The sequence below is a fragment of the Ictidomys tridecemlineatus genome, chromosome 2 (assembly GCF_052094955.1).
Source record: "Ictidomys tridecemlineatus isolate mIctTri1 chromosome 2, mIctTri1.hap1, whole genome shotgun sequence".
Classification (NCBI taxonomy): domain Eukaryota; kingdom Metazoa; phylum Chordata; class Mammalia; order Rodentia; family Sciuridae; genus Ictidomys; species Ictidomys tridecemlineatus.
The window spans coordinates 12,397,261-12,412,917 of record NC_135478.1 but is presented as its reverse complement, the minus strand read 5'-3'; the positions used below and the strand labels follow the sequence as shown (position 1 = coordinate 12,412,917).

General features: G+C 45.2%; 1 protein-coding gene across 6 annotated transcripts in view; it reads left to right on the top strand.

Annotated features, from left to right (window-relative positions):
* The window catches only part of Akap8l (A-kinase anchoring protein 8 like), a 35,141-nt gene that overhangs the window by 3,066 nt on the left and 16,418 nt on the right, over positions 1 to 15,657 (top strand). For 2 of the 6 annotated variants that reach the window (XM_013361843.4, XM_078037700.1), the window contains exons 2-10: positions 3,960 to 4,034; positions 10,365 to 10,397; positions 10,675 to 10,732; positions 10,835 to 10,915; positions 12,529 to 12,982; positions 13,063 to 13,159; positions 13,239 to 13,309; positions 13,532 to 13,595; positions 14,478 to 14,586. In XM_013361843.4, the coding sequence (XP_013217297.2) occupies positions 3,960 to 4,034; positions 10,365 to 10,397; positions 10,675 to 10,732; positions 10,835 to 10,915; positions 12,529 to 12,982; positions 13,063 to 13,159; positions 13,239 to 13,309; positions 13,532 to 13,595; positions 14,478 to 14,586 (1,042 nt within the window). Of the gene's footprint in view, positions 1 to 3,959; positions 4,035 to 10,364; positions 10,398 to 10,674; positions 10,916 to 12,528; positions 12,983 to 13,062; positions 13,160 to 13,238; positions 13,310 to 13,531; positions 13,596 to 14,477; positions 14,587 to 15,657 lie in introns of all 6 variants that reach the window. The other 4 variants (XM_021731545.3, XM_078037701.1, XM_005333054.5 and 1 more) reach the window with 2 other exon arrangements.

Genomic DNA, 15,657 nt, shown 5'->3' with positions numbered 1-15,657 from the left:
AGTCACTCAGTCATTCCCCTTAATCATATTGTCATACTGGCTACTTCTGTTTCTTTGGAAGGGGATTATATCACCCCAGGACATAAGAATCATTGGAAGTCATCTTGGAGGCTGGTTATCGCTGTTTTCAGCTCAGTTAGTTGAGGTTGGAAGCAACCTAACCAAGTTTAATTGTCCTCTAAATTTTATCACTCTATGTCATTTTTTTCAAAGAATACTCTTTTAAAAAGGGGGGTGGGCTGGGATTGTAGCTCAGTGATAGAGCGCTTGCCTCGCATGCATGAGGTTCTGGGTTCAATCCTCAGCACCACATAAAAATAAAGATACATCTACAACTAAAAAATAATTTTTTAAAAAAAGAAGAGGAATTAAACTAGAGATACTTTTGTATTTTTAAGGCTGCTAAGAGGGAAGGGTTATATTGCCAAATTTGCATTCCATGGTCTAACCCTTAGCTTTATAGGACCATCCAGGACTTATTTTTTACCCCAGAGCTGATCAGTCTGTAAAATTGAAAGAAGAAAACAGTTTATGCACACAATAAAAATTTATTCATGACTGGCTAAAAAAAGACTTCCCCAGAGAGTGTTGTGGGATAGAATATTAATGTGGGTAGCACAGTGTAGAGCAGATGTTGCTATTGGCCTCTGGAGGTTTGATAAATTTTGGATTGACTTCTTTTTCTCTTTTTGGTGGTACTGGGGATCCAACCCAGGACCTTGAATATTCTAGGCAAGTGATCTACCACTGAGCCACATCCCCAAGCCCTATCTTTTCTTTATTCTCAGGGAGGAATAGGGCTCCTCTCCTGAATCAACAGATCTCTTACTCTATAGATTATGTACTGCAATCTAGTATGTATTTTTATCAGGGTGTGGTAGGTTCCCCGTTGGAGTTGCAGTATGATCATCTCTCTGTTTCCTCAGGTTCTGTATCTGTGGATTTAACTAACAGAAGATTGAAAACATTCAGGAAAAATAATTGCATCTGTACTGAATATGTATAGATTTTTTTTTCTTATTCCTAAACAATGTGGTGTAATTACGTAGCATTTATGTTGTATTAAAGTATACAGGAATATACTTTAAATGTACTTTAAAAGGGTTCATCCCAGCACCATAAAATAAACAACATATTAATTCTGCACCAACTAGGCTAAAGAAAGATTGTAGATGTCCCACAGCTCTGTTTACCTCTACATGGGTTTTGACATATATGTGGAAAAGAGTAGATTTGCAGATCTTTTTTGGACCTTGGGAATTGCAGATTAAGGGATCTTGCCTGGTACTCTTCTGTTGGCTGCCGTGAAGATGGAATGAGATACTCAGACAGAACTCTTAGCACCCTGCAGGGGAAGCACTTGTTCAGTGTTTGCCGCAGTCTGGCTGGGCACAATTCAGGAGCCACTTGTCAAAAGAAACAAACTTTATTTTTAGAACCACACACCCCAAACAAAACAGCTCCTCAGGAAAAACCTTCAGAGCCCAACTGCCACCACCAGCTTCCCACAAGCCTCTCAACCTCCCCCACTCCTCCTGCTCTTGAGGCTGATTGGCTGGGTTGTGTGGGCAGAGCCAAAAAAAGTCCCCCAATGAGCAGCTCCATGGTCTGAAAGGGTGGAGAAACAGCCCAATGAGCATCACCACAGAGGAGCCAATCAGCTGGCAGCTGGAAGTTTGCTGAGGCTGCTGTGAGCCAATCATCAACTGGCAGCTGGAAGTTTGCTGGGGCCCCTTCGGCTGTGGCTCTCAACATCTGTTGGCTGCTTTTTGCTGTTATTGTTATTGTTAAGATCTTAAGAGATGAAATAGAGACTGTCAACAAATGTGAGAATGTCTGCCAAGGGGAGGTACTTGGTTTTGTATTTTTTTTTTTTTGAGAGAGAGAGAAAGAGAATTTTTTTAATATTTATTTTTTAGTTTTTGGTGGACACAACATCTTTGTTTGTTATGTGATGCTGAGGATTGAACCTGGCCGCAGGCATGCCAGGCGAGCTCACTACCGCTTGAGCCACATCCCCAGCGCAAGGGTTTTGTATTTTTATTGTAAATAAGCTTTTGAGGGTTTGACTTTAATCTTCAGATCATGGATTGTCTCCAATGAGACAAATATTGCCTATTTCCTTTCATGGCATTTATCATAATTTCAGTGCTAAAAGTAAATCTTTTTTCTTTTTCTTATTTATTTGTTTGTATGTGTTGTTGGGGAGAGGGTGCTAGGGATTGAATCCAGTGACGCTTTACCACTGAGCTACATTCCTAGCCCTTTTCATTTTTATTCTGAGATTTTCTCACTAAATTGCCCAGGCTAACTCCAAGTCACTGGGGTTGCAGCGACTAAAATATAGTTTTAAATCAAGTGTTAGAATCAATCATAGTTTATTATAATCAGTCTTTAAGAGTAGTGGTTCTTGATAGAGGGTCAAATTTTCCTTACTTGATACTAATTCCTTTTAAATGACGACGTAGTTTTAGAGCGAGAAAAGAAAGTATTTCATACCACTGTAGGTTGAGTATCCCTTGTCTAATACTTGGCATCAGAAGTGTTTCAGATTTCAGATTTTTTTGGATTTGGGGATATTTGCATATACTTTATATCTTGGAATGGTACTTAAATCTAAATGTGAAATTTGTTTCATATGCCTCTTGATTCTTAGCCTAAAGGTGATTTTGTATAATATTTTTAGTATACCTCCATTTTGACCATGATCTGTCACTTAGGAGGTCAGATGTGGAATTTGCCACTTGTGCCATTGTTATTGATGCTCAAGAAGTTTTCAAATTTTGAAGCATTTCAGATTAGGAATGCTCAGCTTGTATGTAGTTTGATACTTAATATTTCCATGTAAGCATGCCAGCTCCAAATAATTATACCTGAGAAATAACAGGGACTGGAGGTACAGCTCAGAGGTAAAATGAGGCCCTGGGTTTGATCTCAAGCACCATGACCAAAAGAAAAAAAGGTAATAAACACTGTTTTTCTTCTTCTTTTTTGGTGGCACTCTGTATTGAACCCAGGAGCACTTTACCACTGAGTTACATCCCCGGACCCTTTTTATGTATTATTTTGAGACAGAGCCTCACTAAGTTACTCTGGCTGTCCTCAAACTTGGAATCCTCCTGCCTTAGTCTCCCAAGTTGTTGGGATTGTAAGTGTGTGCCATTAAACCCAACATACACACTTTTTTTTTTTTTTTAAAGAGAGAGAATTTTATTTTTTAATATTTATTTTTTAGTTCTTGGCGGACACAACATCTTTGTTTGTATGTGGTGCTGAGGATCGAACCCGGGCCGCACGCACGCCAGGCGAGCGCGCTACCAGTTGAGCCACATCTCCAGCCCCCAACATACACACTTTCTTAAATGGAAAACCTAAAATATAAAGCAGTTTCTGTTTCAGATTTAGATTAGGAGGAGGAGGCATTTGCTTTAATATCACTTCAAAACTAACCATCATCCTTGTTTGAATTGGAAGTAGCATACTTTACAGTAATTTGGTAAAAAGTATTTTCCTGATTCAACTGAATGATAATTTGAGTATTCATTTGGCAAAATGGGTTACCGGCTTAAATGTTTAAAGTTTTTATCTAGTCCTTCTGGTGCAGCAAGTTAAACATAGCCTACCATCTATTGGTTAATATGTTCCAGAGATCCGATTAAAACATAGAATATAGCTCCAGTAGCTTAGGAGACTAAGGCAGGAGGATTGCAAGTTCAAAGACAGCCTCAGCTCTGTCTCTAAATAAAAAACAAAAAGAGCTGGAGATGAGGTTCAGTGGTTAAGTGCCCCTGAGTTCAATCCCTGGTACCAAAACAATAAAAAATAAATACAGTATGGAATTCAGAGGTTTGGGTGGTTTTCCAACTGGATGGAGGGCCTGGTCTGTACTGTAGGGGAAAGTGTTAGTCATTTTCCTGTGATTTGTTCGGAGAAATTAACCACACTGTGTATATGTTTAGGCTTTGTCCAGGGATCTGAAACCACTTTGCAGTCGACTTATTCAGATACCAGCGCTCAACCCACCTGTGATTATGGTAAGTGTGGGCTCCTAGTGGGATCCAGAGTGTTCTGCCTTTTATCGGCAGTGTTGTTTTTGTTGCCTTGGACTTTACTGTCAGTCTGTCTTCCTTTACTAAACCCAAACTTGTATCAAGTGTTACAGTGGGCCATGTGAATAACTAGTGCTTCCTTTTGGCAATTAGGATAACAATATCTGTGTTACTGAACAAGCCAGAGTATAAATGATTAGTTTCTTTGGCCCTTAAACATTTTATAGAAGTAAAGTACCTATGGTCTTCGACTAAAGATCTGGCTTCAGAAAATTCTCCTTGAGAGCCTGGAAAGGAAAGTAGCCAATCAGAGTCTAAATGATTAGAAACTGAGCTTTTTACTGAGTTTCCAGGAGAAACTGAGCTTTTAACTTAGCCCCATGGTGGTACTTGTGCCCACTCTGGGGGAGAGGCTGTTTGAATCTAGTTGGCTTTTAGAGATTGCAGTCAGGCCACCTTAAGCCAGTGACTTCCACACACATACAGTATTAAATAAAATTGTCCAGTTGATTTCTCAATTGTGGACAGACAAACTTAATTCTCTAATTCAGAAGTAGCCATCCAACAAGATTCAGAGACGCTGTTCTGTTGGTGTGCAGCAGCAGCCCAGAACACCAGTAAAGCTTGTCTTTCCATGGTCTCTGACCCTAGGGATGTGTGTTGAGAAGGAAAGGAGTTCTCTTTGGAATGGTTAATGTCTTGGTTACTGAGGTGGGTGATTTGTTTTACTCTCAAGGTCTAAGGAAAGATTGAACTGACATTCCCTCGGGAGTCACTGAATATATGGACTTAAATAAGCTCCCTGTGAATTAGAAAGTAGTCCCAGGGTAGGAAGAGAATAAAAATGTTTTGAAATTGGGTAAGGAGGTGTCAGGTATTTCATAAATGAGGAGGGTTTTGGTTTTTGTGGCTTATCTGTCCTGTTGTCTCTTTCTGCCTCTTTTTTAAAATCAAATGTAGTCCCAAATGGCACATCTTTTTTTTTTTTTTTTTCAGTTTGGGCATGTAACCCAGGGTCTTAGAGCATGCTAGGCATGTTAGCACTCTACCACTGAGTCAATCCTCAGCCCTTGGTACATCTTTTTAACTTTCTTTTTTATCTGGTTTACATATTCTGGATATAAGCCTTTTCTCAGATTTGCCATTTGCAGATACTTTCTCTCAGACCGACTTGTCTATACTCTGTCATTATCTTTTATTTTTAATCTATAATAAATTTATAAATTTTTTTTAGTTGTAGATGCAAACAATATTTATTCATGTAGTGCTGAGGCTTGAACGCAGTGCCTCACACATGCAAAGCAAGTGCTCTACCACTGAGCCATAACCCCAGCCCCTGTCATTGTCTTTTTTTTTTTTTTTAATTTTTTAATATTTATTTTTTAGTTTTTGGCAGAACAACATCTTTATTTGTACGTAGTGCTGAGGATCGAACCCAGGGCCACGCGCATGCCAGGCGAGCGCACTACTGCTTAAGCCACATCCCCAGCCCCTGTCATTGTCTTTTGATGAACACAAATTTTGATGAAATCCAATTTATCACTTTTTTTTCTTTAATGGATCATAATTCTGGTGTTGTAGTTGACAAATTGTTCCTAACTCAAAAGTCACAGAATTTTTTTATAGATGTTTTAAGTTTTAGGTTTTACATTTAACCTGTGATCCATTTTAAGTTAATTATTCTATAAAATGTATAGTAGATGGCAAGGTTCTTTTTTGGCTAGGGGCGAGGGTATATAAATATATAGTTGCTCCAGTAACATTTGTTGAAAATACTATCCTGTCTCTATTTAATTTCCTTTGTACCTTTGTTAAAAATCACTAGACCAGGGGCTGGGGTTGTGGCTCAGTGGTAGAGCGCTCGCCTAGCACGTGCAAGGCCCTAGATTCCATCCTCAGCACCATATTAAATGAATAAACAAATAACAAATAAATAAATAAATAAAAATAAAGGTGTTGTTAAAAAAAAAATCTCTAGACCATATATTGTGTTTTTTGGGCTGTACTTCTCTTCAGTCAATCTGTATATCTGAATTCTCTCTAGTACCATACTGTATTAGTTACTGGATAGGAAGTCTTGAAATCAGTTTAATGTGAGTTCTCTGGGTTTATTCTTTTTTCAAAATTGTCCTGAATATTCTAGTTCCTTTGCTTTTGCATACACAGTTTAGAATCAGGATGACAATTTTTACTAAAACTTGTGCTGAGATTTTGAGTGAGATAGCCTTTAATCTATAGATTAGTGTGAGAGATTTGACATCTTAATAATTTGAAGTCTTTTGAACCACAGGCACAATGTCACTCCATTTATTTAATGACTTTTTTTCATTAGTATTCTCTAGTTTTCAACCCACAGATCCTACACATATTTTGTTGATTTACACTTAATATTTCATGTTTTTAATGCTACAGTAAATCTCAGTTTTAAATTTTTCAATTTCTGTCGGCCTGGGGTGTGCTCGGTGGTAGAGAAAGTGAGGTCCTGAGTTGAATCCCTGCCACCTTTCCCCTCGTTTTTGGGGTTTTGTTTGATTGTTTTTTTACAGTTGTTAATTGCTAATATGTAGAAATATGATTATTCAATTTATATATTTGATATGTTTGTTTTATTTATTTATTTTTTAATCATATCTGGGTTTGAACCCAGGGACACTTTGCCACTGAGCTACATCTTCAGCCCTTTTTATTTTGAAGACAAGGTCTTGCTAAATTGATGAAACTGGCCTCAAACTCGTGATCTTCCTGCCTCAGCCTCCTGAATCACTGGGATTACAAGCATGTGTTACTACTCCAGGCTTTATTTGACACTTATAAATTTAGCTGGGTATGGTGGCACAGGCCTGTGATCTCTGTAGCTCAGAAGGTTGAGGCAGGAGGATTGCAAGTTCAAAGCCAGCTGCAGCAACTTAGTGAAGCCCTAAGCAACTTGGCAAGATTCCTATCTCAGAAATATAAAGCATTGGGGATGTGGTTCAGTGGTAAAACACGCCTGGGTTCAATCCCTGGCACCAATATATATATATTTATAAATTTACAGTATTTGAATTTAGTTTGTATGTTAACCTTGTAATAAGCCTTGCTAAGTTCATTTGTTCTCTTTTGTAGATTTGAGAGTTTTAATATAGACCATTGTTGAATAGGAATTTTTTTTCTTTGTAAGTTGCAGGAACAATATAACAACATTTAAATATCACTTAAACATTGGTCAACCGGGATCCTATCATTTTAATATTTAATCTTCATTAACTTACCTATTTTATATGTTTGAATAATTTACAGGTGGAAGGGTTGTGTGTCCTGCTTTATTTTGCTTATGTTAGATGCATTTCCTTGTGCTACATAAAACAGGAGTTTTTGTTGTTGTTACCAGGGATTTTGAACCTGGGGAGCTTAACTGAGCCACATCCCCAGCCGTTTTTATATAAACTTTTGAGATGAGGTCTAAGTTGCCAAGGCTGTCTATACCTGGCTATAAATTGTTTTGGTGGCTATATTCTCACTGAGTAAGTAGGCTGTAATTCTGGAAGTTGAATATTTAAATTGTGTTCTGTTTTTGGTCTGTAAGTATTGCTTATTGTGACTACCTCCTTTTTCTTTTGAAAAAAGTTGCAGCTGGGCACTGTGGTGCCCATGTATAATCCTAGCTACTTGGGAGGCCAAGGCAGGAGAATTGTAGATTCAAAGACCAGCTTGGGCAATTTATGTCTCAAATGTCTCAAAACAAAAAATGGAAAGGTCTGGGGATTTAGCTCAGGGTTCAGTAACAAAAGCTAAAAAGAACAAAACTGTCCTTAAAATTCCCTTTTTCGACCATGATCTCATTCTTTCGGGGGACAGATTGAATTGGGGTCTTCTTTCAGACTTGGCAGGTCCTATGGAGTCCTCGAGTCCCCAAACATCAGTCTAGGCACAGGCTTTCTCTTGCCAAGGGATCCAGCTGGTGAGTGCATTCGGGAGCCTGGTCGCTCCAGGTATAGCAAGTAGCAGGTAGTGAGTGCTTGACCAAAGGGACTCCTGGTGGCAGCTCTTTCACAGAATGTACCATACTATTGGCTTCCTTACTCCTTTCTATCAGATTCTCAGCACCTGAAGCCTGAGGTGACCAGATTGTGACTCATAGACAGAGCCCCAATGGCTCTGCCTTTCTCTCTCAATTCTTCTTCCTTTGAAATAGCCAGAGGCCAGGCTCTTGTTAGTTGTTCACAATGTAGCTTTGCTGGCCTCTCTTTTGTTTGTGGGACTGGCTCCTTCATTGCCCTTTCTTTTTTTTTTTTTTTTTTTTTTTAGAATTTTTATTTTTCAGCGGACACAACATCTTTGTTTGTATGTGGTGCTGAGGATCGAACCCGGGCCGCACGCATGCCAGGCGAGCGGGCTACCGCTTGAGCCACATCCCCAGCCCTCATTGCCCTTTCTTTAAAAGGTTTCCAGCTCCTGGCCATCCCTTGTTACTCTCCCTTAACATCAAGCAGCATTCTGGGTTTGAACAGTGTCTGACAGCCAGCCTCTGCTTAGAATGATAGTTGTTGCTGGGTGGCCTATAATCCCAGCCACTCAGGAGGCTAAGGCAGGAGGATCATAATTTTGAGGTCAGCCTTGGCAACTTGGTGTATCCCTGTCTCAAAATTAAAAAGGTCTCAGTATGGGGCTAGGCTTGTAGCTCAGTGGTAGAGTACTTGCCTCGCACGCATGAGGCACTGGGTTCGATCCTCAGCACCACATAAAAATAAATAAATAAAAATAAAGATATTGTGTCCATCTACAACTAAAAAAATTTTTTTAAAAAGAAAAAAAAGGTCTGGTATGAATGTAGCTCAGTGGTAAAGCACCCCTGGGTTCAATCCCTGGTTTTACCCTCACCCTCACACCACTGGGTGTGCTGGTGCACACTTGTAGTACCAGTGGCACCAGAGGCTGAGACAGGAGGATCACAAGCTTGAGCCCAGCCTCGGCAATTTAGCAAAACCCCATCTCAAAAAAAAAAAAGGGCTGAGAATGTGGCTCAGTGGTTGAGCATCCCCCGGGTTCAGTTTCTGGTACAAAAAAAAAATGTTGTTGCATAGAACCATGGTTTTGTTTGCCATACTCAAAGAGGACTTTTTCTTTGTGAGCTCTTTCATACCCATAGTTCATTAAATGTAGCAGTCATCTAGAGTAATTTGGCTAGTTTCTGACACCTTTCCATTCTCTGCGTTTGTTGGGTTGTAGGGGAACCCAAATGCAGAACCATTTTCCTGGTTCATCTTTTTAGTTCACTGTTTCTCTTCTGTTGTCTGGATTCTGCCATTTGTCAGGCTGCCATTTCAACAAGCTCTGGTAGCCTCCTTTCTCATGTGCTCCTTTGAGGAGGATCCATGGCTCATTATTCAAAGTTCCCCTTGTCAGTTCTTAGTGGCTTTGTGCTCCTGAAGGAATGAATTTTACCCCATGTTACTATCAAATCCAGAGCATAATCATCTTATAATCCAGATTGTTTTTCAATGGCTTTTCTCAAGCTAGGAGTTGCTCTTGGCTTTCCCTCAGTGATGTGCTCCCACTCAGCACACTTATACACTTCAAGGGCTTGTTGGCCCTCCCTATTTAGGCAGACATTTGGGGGACTGGGGTGGTTTGTTTTCCTGCTTCTTGTAGCTTGATGGGTAATTTGGGTGACATGATTTCAGCATTGATATCAATTGTGCCAGCTGCCTCTTGCACAACACAGTCTGTGACATCTGTCTTATCTATGAACCCAGGGCTTCAGGCATGCCAGGCAAGTGCTCTAACCTGCAGTCTACATGAGACAAAAAAAAAAACCAAAACGATTTTCTTCTTCCTCTAATTAGTACTTGGTAGGCAGGGGTGCAGGGATGTTATGTTTTAATTCTAGCTTTTCAAGGTAGAAGTGTAGGAGCCAAGTTTAGTAGCTGAAGGTTTTGGGAACAAGAGACTCCTTAAATACCACAGCTCAGGGGCTGGGATTGTGGCTCAGTGGTGGAGCGCTCGCCTAGCACGGGCCTTATCCGGGTTCGATCCTCAGCACCACATAAAAATAAAGGCATTGTGTTGTGTCCATCTACACCTAGAAAATAAATATTTATATAAAAAAAATACCACATGCTCAGAGCTATTTGTTGCCAGGGACCAGGGCAACAAATAGCCTGGTATATTTGCAGGGGGCTGTTTAGCATGAGGCATCTATCTCAGTTAGAGGAAGTCCTACAGCCAGCCAGTCAGGTAGTGGGAGTAACTGTTTTCATTTGTGAATTAAACTGAGTTAAATTCATGTTCTTTTGGAAGTGATTATAGATGTAATTGCAATTTTATTTTTTGTAGGCTATGGAACTTGGAACTCTGGGACAAACAGAGGTAAGTATCATTCCTGCAACCACTCTCCTCTTCCCTGGGATTGAACCAGTTGTTTCTCTGCCACTGCCAGCTTGACCAAAGTGGGATTTGGGTGTCTCTGGGGCAGCTGCTACATCAGAGAAGATCTTTATTGGAATGGCTAGGGCCCACCTGCCCTTGCGTGGCTAGGGTCCCCAGTTTATTACTTGTGACAGAGACACCCTTTTCTGTATGTTTGTTTCGGTCTGCCTCTCCTTCCTGCCCTGTCATCTGTCTATCTCTGTCTCCTCCACTGCAGGCTACGAGAATTATGGTTATGGCTATGGCTATGGCCAGGATAACACCACCAACTATGGGTATGGTATGGCCACTTCAAACTCTTGGGAAATGCCTAGCTCTGACACAAATGCAAACCCTAGTGCCTCGGGTAGCGCCAGTGCCGATTCCATTTTATCCAGAATTAACCAGCGCTTAGATATGGTTCCACACTTGGAGACAGACATGATTCAAGGCGGCGTGTACAGCTCAGGTGGAGAAAGGTGAGTAGGGGCTTACCCAGGAGCTGAGATTCTGCAGGGATATCTCCTGCCTGCTGGCATTTCGGTTGAATATGCTTTTGTGACCCTTTTCTCCATCCTTGCTCTGTTTTACTGGATGCTTTGCTCTCAATGGGGTCCATTGTACTTCCTTTCTCTGAACTATGTCGCCCTCGTGGTCAGCTTCTCTCTAGCTTCAGGGAACAAGTTTGGTTGGCCTGGCTGCATCATACCCATAGAATGGCTCCTCAGGAGCAGTATGTCCAGCAGCCCCTCTCTTTGGGACAACACTTTGGTGTTCAATCTAGACTTTGCATCCTGCAAGACAGAGCAAGGACGGGTTGGGTTTGTGTGAACAGTGGGCAAGCCCTTGGGACTGACCACTGTGAGCTATGCTGTCTTCTATACAGAGGAGGGACAGAAATGGACACTTGCTGGTCATTTTTCAATGCCTTATAAATGTACACCTGTTGAAAACATCCTTATGAGGAACTCTTGCTATCTTCATTTTATAGATGGAGAAACTGAAGCACAGTCATGTCATTTCCTTTGCCAGAAAGGGCCCCTTGACTAAGTGGTGGGGCTGGGTGGAATTCGCACCCAGATATACCACACTGCAAAGCATTGTCTATGGGTAGTTATCATTGACTGAACTGGTATTCATCTAGGGTACTTGTGCCCTAGTGAGGAGAATAAAGAGGGGCCTGGCTGGTCACTGGGGTAAGGCCAAGTGTGGCCCCAGGGCCATTGGGGGAGGGAGCAAGGGAACTTGCTTGCATGGATTTGAGTCCTTGTAGTGCAACACCTTGCCATAGCTTGGAGCCCAGGGAGCAGGGATGAGGGGAGGAATGGCAGTGCTAGCTGCTTCTCTTGTATCTGCTGGTCCTTCTAGGGAATTAGGTTTGGGGAGGAGATTGTAAGGAGGGTCCCCTGTGTATGTGAAGTTTGTGTGGTGTGAGGCATGGGCTATCGCTATGGTTAAACTGCCTCTCCTGGGCAAGAGTCCTTGCCTCCTTCCCAGTTGCTGTATAGGGTTTAGAGCCCTTTTCCAGCGATTTGGCAAGGTCACAATATCTACTAAGAAACATTCACCATTTTATCCCATTTCATCTGGATTGTGAGGGGCTTTGGAGGGTTTTTGTGGGTCCCCCTAGTCATGTAGGATGAGGTCTGAATTGTTTCTCATGGGCATCATTTGCCTCAGTGGCTAAGCATACATTATGCTGGGATACTTACCTCTTCTCCTGAAGAGCACCCTTGGGCATTGTGGCTGTCACAAATGGATTTTGATTTCCGAAGAGTCATGGGAGCAGCCTTGCCTCTCATAGGGCCTTGGATTAGAGCTTTCCTGCTAGGTGTTAGTCCTTCTTAGTAGCCCCTATGTGAGGCCTTTCCTCCTTCTAAAATTCTCTGCTTGTTAGAGTCCAGAACATTTTAACTGGCATTTCTGAACACTGAGTCTCTCTGACAGGGCAGGGTGGGTGCTAGAGTTGCATTTCCTGTCCCTGGTCTGGGAGGTTGAAAGGATGGCAGGAGCAGTTGGCTTGGCCAAAAGGCCAGCTGAATATGAGCAATTCTGAGGGAATCTGCCTGATGCTTGCCACATGTCTCTGCAGATATGATTCCTACGAGGCCTGTGACTCAAGGGCCGTCCTGAGTGAGCGTGACCTGTACCGGTCGGGCTATGACTATGGCGAGCTTGACCCTGAGATGGAAATGGCCTATGAGGGCCAGTATGATGCCTACCGTGACCAGTTCCGCATGCGTGGCGGCGATACCTTTGGTCCAAGGGCTCAGGGCTGGGCCCGGGATGCCCGGAGCGGCAGGCCAATGGCCTCGGGCTATGGGCGCATGTGGGAAGATCCCATGGGGGCCCGGGGCCAGTGCATGCCTGGTGCCTCCCGGCTGCCCTCCCTCTTCTCCCAGAACATCATCCCTGAGTATGGCATGTTCCAGGGCATGCGTGGCGGGGGCGCCTTCCCAGGTGGCTCCCGCTTTGGCTTCGGATTTGGCAATGGCATGAAGCAGATGAGGCGAACCTGGAAGACCTGGACTACGGCTGACTTCCGGGTAAGTGAGGAGGCCTATCCCTCCTGGTCTCTGGTTGGAGTGGAGTCATCCACTGACCCAGTTCCCTTTCTCTGGCTCAGACCAAAAAGAAGAAGAGAAAGCAGGGTGGCAGTCCTGACGAGCCGGACAGCAAAGCTACCCGGACGGACTGCTCAGAGAACAGTGACTCAGACAATGGTGAGCACGGGGCCTTGCCTCCTTCCCTTTACCTGCCTCTGGAGATTCTGGGATGAATTTGACTCCTCTCTCCTTACAGATGAGGGTACTGAGGGGGAAGCCGCAGAGGGCACTGAAGGTATCGACGCTATGGAAAAAGGATCCAGAGCAGTAAGTGGCCCCTGGCCCTGAGCTTTTTCTCCCTGCAGGTGAGGCCTGTGAAGACCAAACTGAGCTGAAATGTAGGCCTCACCACAGGGGTCTTAGGCAGTGTTATCGCCTGGGTGCATGGGTGGTGGGTGACCAGACCAGCTCCTGGCCCTAGGTCTTGTTATTTGGAGTCATTATATAAGTAATTGCACACTTTAAAGTTGGATTTTAAAATTATATTAGGAAGGAGAGGATGAGGAAGGAAAAGAGGATGGGAGAGAAGAAGGCAAAGAAGATTCAGAGAAAGGTGAGTATTCTAGGGGGCCTGGGTTTTAGGTGGCTCTTCCAGGTACTCATGGGAAGGATCCAGCTGAGGGTAGGGTTGTGGCAGAAAAGTGGCTGGCTGGCTGGGGACCTGCCTTGTGGGGCTGGTTATGTGCTGGCAGGGACTTTGCTTCCTCCCCTGCCCCTTCCTATCCTGACCCTGTTCTTCCTAGGTGGAGTCTGTGGATGGCATTGTCCCTGTCTAGCATTATTGGTTTTGCCTTCAGGTTGGGGCAGCAAGCAAAAGTGTGGGGACCCCTAGGCACAATCCCTGCTATTGGTCCCTCAGTAACGTGCAATTCCGAGTCCTCAGTGGCTGGTGTCTTGAGTTGGGACCCTTGGTGCATTTTTTACGGCTGTGGTTTGCGTGTCCTCTCCCTTAGCGCCTCTCCAGCCCCTGTTGGGAGTCCGTGTCCCCCCATCTGAGTGATGAGCGCCAGCAGGTATCTACCAGTAAATCCAGCCTCAGCCTACTGTTGCCGCGGTGCCCGGTGGGGGGTGGGCAGGGCCATGTGAGCGGCCTCCCTGCATCCCACCACCTGGCCCCTCTGAACATGTGCCAGTGTCCCCTCCAAGACAGCTTCTTTTTGCCTTCCAGCTTCCCCATGGCCCACTCCCCAGAGAGTGAGGGTATCCTGGAGAGCAGAGGGTTCAACATGTATCTCCCCATTCCTGGCGCCTAGGCCAAACCTACTTCCTGCCCAGCCCAGGGTATCCAGCCCCGCTCATGGCCAAAGGCCTTGCGTAAACAACTGCTCTCAGATGGACCCTCTGGAATGGACAGCGGGTGATTCAGCCAGAGGCCTTAGGCCTGCCGTTTCCTGGTAGAGCCAAGCTGGTGATTGTGGCCCCTCTGTTCCCACAGGGGCCCTTATCACCCAGGATGAGAGTAGCCAGGCCAAACGCAAGTTGCAGGCAAGCAAGAAGAGCCAGGACAAACAGAAAAAGCGGCAGCGAGACCGCATGGTAGAAAGGTAACCAGCTTCCCTCCATCCCTTTGCCTCTGCCTCGCTCTGGGGCTGCCGCCAGGAGAGCAGGGCCATAGCTCTGCCATCTCGCCGCCCTCTGGCCTCCCTTGGGAGCCACCACCTGCTCGGCCGTGCATGGACCCTGCTTCCCGCCAGGCCCAGCTCCTAAGGCCTGACTCATCCCCTGCCCCTCTGTGGCCGCCTGGCGACCGCTGGCATCTGTGGCCTGAGACCCGACACTGCTCAGCACCGTTGCCCAGAAGCTCCAGCGCTAGGTCACTCAGCGCACGAGCCCCAAGGTGCACTGGGGGCCCGATGCCCCTGAGGGAGGGGGCCAGCTCATCAGAGACTCAAGGTCCAAGGCGCCTGTGCCACCCCAACTAGCTGCCAAGAGGCCGCCGCCGTGCTCAGGAGAGATGGCAGCACCTGTGGGCTATGGCAGCCTCGGGCCTGCCCTCTGCCCTACCCGCCGGCCCTGTCAGGCCGGGCCTGTCTGTGGCTGAGCCCTTCACGCCCCTTGGTCGGGTCTGTCTGCCCTCAGGGCTCCCGCACTGGCGCTTGCCTCCTCCGCCTCAGACTCTTGCTCTTGCTGGACCTTCCTCAGCCTCGCCGGCGCCTGGCCCCTGGGCTCTCCAGACAAAGCTGACCCCGTGGCCCAGATAAGGACGTCCGGCAGAGGTAGGGACCCGCCCCGAGGCCTCGGTGGCGGCTGGCCTCCTCCGCCCCTTGCCACGGCGGCCTGCTCCAGCCCAGGCCCCAGACCCCAGGCTTCTGATGTGGACACCAGGCCCAGACAGAGCACCTCGCCCAGGTGACTCCAGGCTGCCCTCTGGCAGGCCGGGCAGGCGCCCTCCTTCCAGCTCAGACTGGTCTCTTCTTGGAAGAGGAAGATGAGGCAGCAGGTGCCCAGGCCTGCTTGCCTTCCATCCCTCCCGACACCACCCCCAAGCATTCTGAGCAGAGGATGGGCTGGGCCTTTGAGTTCCCCAGAACCCAGAAGGAAGATGCAGCACCTTTTCGGGCCCTGCCTCGGGACTGCGTACTCCACTCTGCACCTCAGGGCCACCTGGCTCACGC